The sequence below is a fragment of the Panicum hallii genome, chromosome 1 (genome assembly GCF_002211085.1).
Source record: "Panicum hallii strain FIL2 chromosome 1, PHallii_v3.1, whole genome shotgun sequence".
Lineage (NCBI taxonomy): Eukaryota > Viridiplantae > Streptophyta > Magnoliopsida > Poales > Poaceae > Panicum > Panicum hallii.
Window position 1 is genome coordinate 42,962,100 of NC_038042.1, and position 9,788 is coordinate 42,971,887.

Genomic DNA, 9,788 nt, shown 5'->3' on the forward strand with positions numbered 1-9,788 from the left:
GCCCTTGTCATCCTCGAGGATCCTCCAGTTTACATCACGGGTGATGGCACGTGCGCGCCCGCCAACCCGGCGGTGTCCAATCTCTCACTTGAGTTCGGCATGCTCCTACTCCAGCTAGAGGCGTGCCTCCTTGAGCTCTTTTTGTTGTTCCCCCAGCTGCTCCAGCCGCATGCGCGATGGGGCTTGGTTTTTTTCCCGGGCTCCAGCATCGGAGCTGTCCAGGGAGGTGTTTCCATTGTGGACGCTTTCGATGTGCCCCTCAGAAGGATCCACCATGAAGCACTCCAGCGAGGAGTGATGGCTCCCCCTGTTGGAGTCAGAGTCAGAGATCGCCTTTGAGAATTCGCCGTCCGCAGGGAACAAACCAAAGTGCAACGCTACGATACGTTGTGCATCCTGGGCCACATTGCGCAAGCCAAACGGGAATGTTGTCGGGGCGCTCCCTGTTAGGATCTCCGGGGAGAGCGGTTCTCCTTCGAAAAGCTGCGCTGTGATGTTGGCGAGCGAAAAGAGGACCCGATGCAAGTCCAATTGGATTGGTCGGGGACCTAGGAAAGCGTGGAGCTAACGCCCCAGCCTCTCATAATTGAAATCGAGGAGCCGGCTGCCCTCAAAGGCGTGATTCTACAAGGATGTGTAGCCACAACCCCTCGAAAGTCTCGATGATGGGGTCGAGGTTGGTGGTGCAAGTGGGTCGGACCGGAACGTGAATCTGCTCCAGCCCTCCCTTCCATGGTGATGATGAAGTCCAGGCTCCCGAAATGAACGAGCGTGCCTGGGGACCATCCTCCAGCATGGTTCGCCATCTGCAACCTGGTGGAATCGACGAGACGCGCAAAAGGCCCCTACCTAGTGAGCCAACTATAGGTGTTTCGGATCGTTGACTAGTGTATTTGTGTTTGTGCGTCTGGCTTAGATGGTGTGCAAGGATGACACAATGGTTTATACTAGTTCGGGCAGGACATCCCTATATCCAATTCGAGCTGCTCGTGTTCTTGCATTTGTTTGCTGTAGGGGTTACAAACGGTCGAGAGAGGGAACGAGCTCCTAAGTCTGAGGTGGCGAAGTGTCATGTGAGTGCGTGAGTGTCTAGCATTCCCCCCTGTGCCTGCCCTTCCCTTTTATAAGCCAAGGGGAAAGAGTCGGATACATGAAAGAGAGAGAGATAACGAGAGGAAAAGGAGGGTCGCCGGCATCCCCCTGCTCTCCTTCCCTGCGCGTGGATCCCGTTGGCCCCATAGATGATGATGGGGTGTCCATGCGCCACCCGCTAGCGCGACGTGTGATGTACGCTTCAACAGGATGGGCGGCGCGGGCCCCCGGCATGTCTAGTGGATGACGTGCGCTCCGACAAGACGGGTGGCGTGAGCCCCCAGTGCGTTTTGCGGCTTAAGCCCTAGTGAGGCAAGCAGCTGGGGCTCGCCGTCATGGCCTATCACCTTCGGGGGTCACGTCGAGGTGCGCCCTTGCCTATCCCCGCGTCAGAGGTTTGACCTCTGATGCGACCTTTCACTCCCGTGGGAACCTGAGGGCCCTACGCCCTTGGGGCGGGTACGGCCGAGCCCGTGCCCTCGAGGTCGGGCGAAGCAGAGCTCCCCCTTTGCAGTCGGGCAAGGCCGAGCCATCACCCTCGGGGTCGGGCGAGGCAGAGCCCTCCCCACAGAGGTCGGGCAAGACTTGGTCCACATCCTCGGGCTCGGGCGAGGCAGCCCGTGCCCCGTGTCTGGGCCTGATATTGGGTCATCGATGCTCCTTTATCCGGCGGGCCGTCCGTGGCCGCATGATAGCTTGGTTAGGCCGAGCTGCATAGTTTGGAAGGGCTAATTTGCGATTAGTCCCATAAGGACCATACTTTGGGGCATCCATGATATTCACCCCCGTCACAACGCCACCTCCAAGTGTGAACACATATGCACTTGTGGCTTTTATCTTATCAACATCAATGATCCAGTTCGAATCATTATACCCTTCTAGTACTCTAGGGTACCGGATGTAGTGGATTCCATAGTCCGTTGTGCCGCTTAGATAATTCATTACTCTTTCAAGAGCATTCCTGTGATCATCTCCTAGGTTTGAAACAAACCGGTTCAGTTTGCTAACAGCAAACAAGATATCAAGCCTCGTAGCACTAGCTAGATACATCAACGAACCAATGATCTGAGAATATCTTATCCTTTTGTTCTTCCTCAGAATTACAGACACTATAACCAAAGTGACTTAAAACCAAAGCGACTCCAGCTGGCATCTTAAGGTGTTGAGACAGATTTACAGACACTATAACCAAAGTGACTTAAAACCTTCTCCACATAGTGAGATTGTGAAAGAGTCACCCCACCATTACTTTCTCTTACCATCTTAATATTAAGAATAACATCAACTTCTCCATATCTTTCATCTCAAAACTTTGAGACAAAAAGTCTTTGACTTCCTTAATCACATTAAGGCTTGTCCCAAAATCAGTATGTCATCCACATACAAGCACAGAATCACTCCTTCAACCCCACCAAAGCGATAGTACACACAATTGTCGGCTTCGTTCACAACAAAGCCTGCAGATGTCAAAGTTCTGTCCAACTTTTTATGCCACTAATTAGGTGCTTAATTGAGGCCATATAGAGACTTCAGTAACTTACACACCATTCCCTCTTGACCTTTTGATACAAACTCATATGGCTGATCTATATAAATCTCCTCCTCCAACTCTCCATTGAGAAAAGCTGTCTTAACATCCATCTGATGAATGAGAAGACCATAAGAGGCTGCCAAGAAAAGTAACACTTGAATTGTGGTCAAATGAGCAACACATGAATAAGTCTCAAAGAAATCCTCTCCTTCTTTCTGGGTATTACCCTTGGCCACAAGCCTAGCCTTGTACTTTTTAATAGTACCATCCAGCCTAAGGATGTTGAACAAACTCCTAGGTACCATTAGACATAATAGAATTCATCTCACTCGTCACTGCTTCCTTCCAATAGTCAGCATCAGGAGATGAATATGCCTCTTCAGTGGTTCTAGGTGTGTCATCCACAAGGTATACAATGAAGTCATCACCAAAAGACTTTGCAGTCCCTTGTCTCTTGCTCTTTCTAGAAGCCTCATTGTTAACCTCCTTAGGATTTTGCACAAGTGTCGGTTAATTGTGTACTATCGTCTCAATAGAGATATCATCCTCGATAAACTCTTGCCAAGATGAACTTGTTTCATCTCATGGGAAAAATGTTCTCAAAAAAATGTAGCATCTTTGGACTCCATTATTGTACCAACATGCATGTCAGGTATTCCAAATTTCTCTATTAAAAACCTATAACCAACGCTGTGAATAGCATAACCTAGAAAGATACAATCCATAGTTTTAGGTCCAAGCTTACGTTTCTTGGTTATTAGCATGCATGTACATAAGTATGAAAGTGTTGGATTTTTCTTCTCCCGGTCTTCGAATGGTGTTATCACTTTATTCTTTGTAGGAACACGGTTAAGAACATGACATGCAGTCAATATAGCCTCACGCCACCATTCTTTGGAAAGTCCTGCTGTATCTAATATGGCGTTAACCAAATCAGTTAGAGTGCGGTTCTTTCTTTCTGCAACCCGATTTAACTGAGGTGAATAGGGAGGCGTCCTCTCATGAATAATACCATATTCCTCGCAGAATGAAGTGAAAATATTTTAGAAGTATTCGCCACCATGACCCGACTTAACTCTTTTGATCTTTTTCTCAAGTTGATTTTCTACTTTAGCTTTATAGATTTTAAAGTAGTGCAAAGCTTCATCTTTTGACTTCAACAAATAGACGTAACAAAATTTAGTGCAGTCATCAATCAAAGTCATGAAATATTTTTTACCAACTTTTGTCAACACATCATTCATCTCGCACAAGTCTGAATGAATTAATTCTAAAGGTGCCAAGTTTCTCGCCTCCGCGGCCTTGCGACGCTTGCGAGTTTGTTTTGTTTCAAGACATACATGGCATTTAGAATTTTGACAAAGGCAAATTTTGGAATTAAACTCAAATTTGCTAACCGCATCATACAACAAAAATTAATGTGAAAACGCCAGGAATGCCAAACATTTGATTCATCAGTGTTAACAATATTGTTCACAACTTTATTACAATCATTTGACAAAGAAAAGCAGAACACCCTCCGCTATCATAACCTTTTCCAATAAAAGTCCCAAACTTAAACAAAATATATTTATTGGTGGGGACATGCTGCACGTTCTTCAACACGGCCATCAGGAAGTAGGCGAGGTAGAAGCAGTTAGGTGTGTCTCGAGTGAGAGGAGGGTGGCGTGCCAATCCCCTTTATCGGCTTCACAAGCAGTATACACATGGTCCATTATTTAAGTCGGTTGGAATCCTCTTCAAATACACATACGGGATCAAACACATAACTTCCTAGCATTTATTAGTGGATTTTTATTTTTTATTGTAAATGAATAAAATGGGCCAAGCCCATAAATTCTGACACCGTACCCACTCCAGCCCAATTGAACTCACGATGACATTGATCTAATCGTAGATGCTGGGGCTTTGCTTAGTCAGACCGTGGCGAATCCTCGATTTTATAGTCATGATTAACGATTGAAGGATAGGTCACAGACCGTGGTGTATTAGTTCGGCTTGGGGTGGCCGCAAATTAATTCACGCCCGCGCATGATTCACATCCAGGAACAAAGCACGAGAAGGTGCAAGGAGCACCGGAGCGAAGCCCTGCAACTTGGCCGGCTACCGCCTGCTGCGAGTGCGAGAGAGATGGAGAGAGGTGAGGAATAACCCTGACATAGAGGTACAGCCTCGGCTCTCTGGCTCACTGATAGGTAGGACCAATGTGGCCTGGATCCATCCGCGTGTCCTCCTAGCCGTCGGCCATCATATCGTCTCCACATCCGAGCACACCCTTAACCTTGATGCATCATTCCACCGGCCAGCCGGCATCATAACACAAACAAAGTTTCGGAGCTTTAGAAGTCGGAGCTATATTATCAGCCAAATAGTTTTAACAGTTCTATGTTTTTCTTTGAGCTCCTAAGTGAAGCTGTTTCACGGTGGAGCATAGCGGAGTGCTCTAAACGTATCTTTAGTATGTATTTGGTTTGAGGGTTGAAGTGGATCAGGTTAGGTTGGATCCAATTTTTAAAGTATTTGGTTTGAGGACTAGTAATTGGGTTCATCCATAAAGGAGAATATACCCGTCAATGCGGGTTGGTTGACCATTTCGACCCACTTTCTGTCCGTCCCTTTGCCGTTTCCTCAGTTCGTTCTCGGCGTGCTCGGTTGCAGCTTGGAAGGTGACGGCGGCGGCGCGGCAAGCTCATCTTACGGCATGGAGGCGGGTGCCAGAGGCCTGTAGGCGAGCGGGTGGACGGCTTGCAGCCGTCACGACGCGGAGCAGCTGCGCGAAGCGGAGGTGGGAGCATGGGCCGGCGGCCGTCGCGCGATGCGTAACAGCCAGCCGAAGGCCGGAGGGTGGGGCCGGGCGGCCGGTGCGACACGGAGGCCAACATGCAGAGGCAGCCGCGCGATGCGGAGGCGGGCTGGCGGCCGGCGCAGAGACGGCCATGCGGCACAGGCAACGGCGTGGCCGGCCGCGGCACGCAGGCCGGTGGCGGGTGGCAAGTGGCGCCAAGCCACAATGCGCAGGGCGATGAAGCGTGGTGGTTCGGGGTGGGCGACGGCAAACTCCAACACAGGGGCAGCACTACGGGGTGGGAGCAGGCTGGCGGGCAGATGCATGTCCTAGAGGAAGAAGGATGCGGGTCCCGCGTATAACACTCGCTAACGATGTGAAAATGGTCATCTCAACCTAGATTCATGTTCCATAAACCAAACAAAAAATTTAGTTGGATCCGATCTCTCGACCAACGTTATGTGGGTAAAATCCGGGTTGAACCTAACGCAAAAAAAGGATGGATCCAACCTATCTCTAAACGCAGGCAGGATGTAAAAAAGGACTGATCTCAAAAGGAAAGAAAAAACGTAGCAGAGTCGGGCACGTCATTTACGCGGGGGTCGGGCTCGGACAGAGCCGGCCCGGCTCGGGCCCTTGAAAAACAAGGGCAAAAAGGGGATGCCTGCCCAGTGCCCTAGCTAACACCACATTGGATCCCTTTCCCTTGGGCGGTTGCGCGTTCATGGCGGCGGCGGCGGCAGGCGGCATCGGCTTCGGCTTGGGAATCGGCTGGCGCTCCTCCTTGGTAGAGCAAGAGGAGGAGGATTGCGCACGCCGGGAGGTGGTGGCCGATCCTGGGAGTGAGCAGGAGGCGCGCGAGAATCAGGCGATTGTAGCCTGCAAGTCGACAGGCCTGCCCGGGCTGCCATGGATCGGATCAACGACCGTGTTCCCAAGCATAAGGGTGAGTTCACCCAATTCTGCTTCGACTTCGACAAACTCGACCTCGACAATGAGTGTGAGTAATCGTTTCATATGTATTGTCCTTCGCCCATCCGTCCATAAAAAAATCGGTTAATTAATGCGTCACACAACTCTATATTGACAACTCGATCAAATTATTCTACTCTTGATTAATGGATGCAGCTATTTGATTTACGGATCGATTGTTGCCTGCTCGATGTCGATGCCTAAAGTTAATGGATTCTGGCTGCTGTGTGCTTGCACCTATTCAGTTTCGATAGAGCACATTTGGGGAAGTTTAATTCTTTATTTTTTTCCTGCACCACAGGCTCCCCTGCTCCGATGAGATGCACTGATAGAGATGACTTGGTCCCCTCTATGTCAATGGTAGATAAATATGATAACGATGATGAGGACTGTGCAGACCTGGAACCTTTCTTCTTCGATGAGCCAGAGGCGGTGGCTGATCATGAGAGGCGGATGCGGAGAGAGCAGGAGGAAGCACGCAGGAAGGAGCAGCGCGAGCATGACTTGAAAGTCCACAATGCTGCCATGGACAGGATCCTCGAATATGAGCCCAAGCTGGGGTGCACCACCTTCACCCGCATAAGCTTCTGCAACCTCAGCAAATTCAACCTCGACGAGGAGTGTAAGTCCATTCATCTGCTGTCAACTAAGAGAACATAGCTATCTATTCATTCGATCCAGACTATATTTCGCATCTTAATGGTTTGCCATATATGAGAAACTAGTGTTTCCTTGATTGATATCTTTTCGATCAAATTATTCTACTCTGCATGCTGCAAATTTGGAAACTGGTATTACTCTATCATACCTTAACCTCTTGCTTTTTTTTTCTTGTCGTGGAGTTAACGATTTGAATCAGGTTTATGTAATTCCCATTACAGTAATTCAGTCTCCGAAGTATCTATGACCTACCACTGCCTGCATAAGTACTTGAGTATTGACTTTCTATATCAAAAGTAAAATGCATGAATTTAATTTCTAATGTTTTTCTTTTCTTCCACTGCAGCACCCCTTGGTCCAATGAGATACACCAATGCAGATGCCCTCGCTGTGAAGATAGCTTCCTCAGATGATGGTACTGCCAAACAGTTCATTCCTGGTACCTCAGCAAATGTCATCACTGTAAAGATTGCCTCCTCAGACGTCGGCTTCCCGATTGACGTATATGGCACTGTCATTGCCAGAGACAGCTTAGACCTCAAGTGTGTTTATCTCTTCAAGTGTGATAGGGATCATTGCCAACACATCACCTCTAAGGTATGTATGTAGGTACAAGTGTGTAACTTGATATGAAATAAGTCGTAGCTGCTAGTGTGCATTCTATGCATATTAACTACAGCTGTTAACTTCTTTTTATTGTATATCTTCATGTACGAGGAAATCACTCAATGCATTACGCTATGATATCAATATAGCATAGGCATATCACAGCTTCAATTCGTCATCTGGATTCTAAACAGTCTTCGTGATACTAGCATTTTGAGACCTATAGTGATATACTTGTACTAATACACGCATGTAACAAACAGTTCGTCTAACAGCCTCCATAAGCTGTGGCTGAAATTTCTTGTACTTCCATTGCAAGATAAAGATACCACTAACCTGTTATGTGAACTGTTTCACAGGATAATTTGTTGATCTTGACTGGGCCAAAGCGAGGGATTGCACTAATAGATGGTATATATTTTGAGGTTAATTTGAAGATCAAGGGTGGTCCAGGCCGCCAGAAGGACAAACAACTTAGTAAAGGACTACTAACGTTGGATGGCCGACCAGCTGTATTGGAGGACAGAGTGGTTGGAAGGGGCTCCTTTGACACTAGACTCACTAAGGTGGTGATTACGTATGCAGTTGTGAAACGTGCAATCGAGGCAACAATCGCTATTGAAGTTCTCCTCCAGGGAAGATTTTCTGGATTAATCACTGCTTGCACCACCAGTATGAAGAACAGCATTGTGCTTCATGATAGCAAAGTGACTAAAGTTATGGCCTCTGATTCTAAAGGAGCAATCGAACTGTTGCAACGTGTTGTATCAGTCAGTTTGAAGGAGAAGCTGGTAGTAACAATTGCTACCCGGACTGGTCTTAAGAGCACCATTAAGTTTACTCCAAGAGTCAACGGTGGAGATGAAAATGAAGTTACTTGTGGTTCCATCAAGATGCGTGTAAAAGTTACTTGGTCGATAATTTCTTACGAATATTTGTGAAGGTTACCTGGTCGATAATTTTTTCCAAACTTTTGCCTCGAGTCAATGATACATTCTATTTGTATGTCTAAGTTATGCATGCTTATCACTTTATCTCTGTGGTTCTTCTGTTAAACAAACGCTTTAGCATCGTTTTGGATTTGTAACTATGAAGTTTGCCTTGGAGGCATGATGATGTTCCTGATATGTGTTGCTTTCGATGTGGTAGATTGCACTTGTGTTATGGACCAATTTGGGCATTTATAGGTCTACAATCATGTATGATCCAGTAAACAGCACGGGATCATACTATTTGGCTAAAACCAGTTTTGACAGCTAGTCTGTTACTTTGGGCGTAGTGGTATCGTTGTTGGTAGACGTGGTCTTATGCTGTTGGGTAGAGGTCCTGTCTGTTTTCCTTTTGGCTAAAACCAGTTTTGACAGCTCGTCTGTCCTCCTGTTTTATGGCACTCTTTTGTAAGCTGGTAACCCCAGCACTTCGGCTGGATGTAACGCTCTGTTAAGCTTTCTAATAAAGCTGGGCAATGCCTTTGGTCAAACAAAAAAACAGCACTGGATGAGGGTACGTGATTTTGATATTTTATTCTGCAGGGCCATTGATTCAGGGAGCTATAGACATGGTGTCACATTGCAATCCAGTGTGTAGATGCATTCTGCGCTGGAGGCTTTCAATCTTCGTGCATATATAACTAGTGCCAATATCAACGTGATGTATTTTGTTCCCTCGCAACTTCTATAGGATAAAAAAATACAAGAGGGTGGTGGGAAGATCTCAGATCAGGCTGCTCTTTCGCAGCACTGCCAATATCGAAGTTATGAGTTTTCTTCCCTGGTGACTCCTTGCATTTCTGTTTATAGTAGTTTCCAACACTTCGGTTACTGAATGTAAATAATGACTTTAGTCAAGGCCAACTTCTGCTGAACTCGACTTTGTTTGAAACAAATCTGCTAAAAGTGCATCTTTATCAACATAATGTATCAATACTTCATAAAAAAAAAGAACTCGGCCAACCTTGGAGGAACTAGGTGGCCTTTATAATAATATGATAATATAATTAAGAAGAATCGTGCATCTAAATTGGCGTTGATGAGGACTTGAACTTGGGTGGTCTACACACTGTCGATCATTGTCTAGGTGATATTTGCAAGTCCGGACAATCATTACTTGTCTTTGTGTATCTGCGAAGTGGCAGAGGGTCGT

At 46.9% G+C, this 9,788-nt stretch overlaps 1 protein-coding gene across 2 annotated transcripts; it reads left to right on the forward strand.

Annotated features, from left to right (window-relative positions):
- Window positions 1–6,030: 6,030 nt before the first annotated feature.
- Window positions 6,031–8,787, forward strand: LOC112878984. 2 transcript variants are annotated; one of them, XM_025943280.1, is made up of 4 exons: window positions 6,031–6,408; window positions 6,682–7,002; window positions 7,387–7,637; window positions 8,006–8,787. In XM_025943280.1, the coding sequence occupies exons 1-4, from the start codon at window positions 6,318–6,320 to the stop codon at window positions 8,585–8,587; spliced, it is 1,245 nt and encodes a 414-aa protein (XP_025799065.1). In that variant the 5' UTR covers window positions 6,031–6,317; the 3' UTR covers window positions 8,588–8,787. The 2 variants fall into 2 exon arrangements, with proteins under 2 accessions (XP_025799065.1, XP_025799066.1); XM_025943281.1 differs by having other exon boundaries at window positions 6,031–6,354.
- The last annotated feature ends 1,001 nt before the right edge of the window (window positions 8,788–9,788 follow it).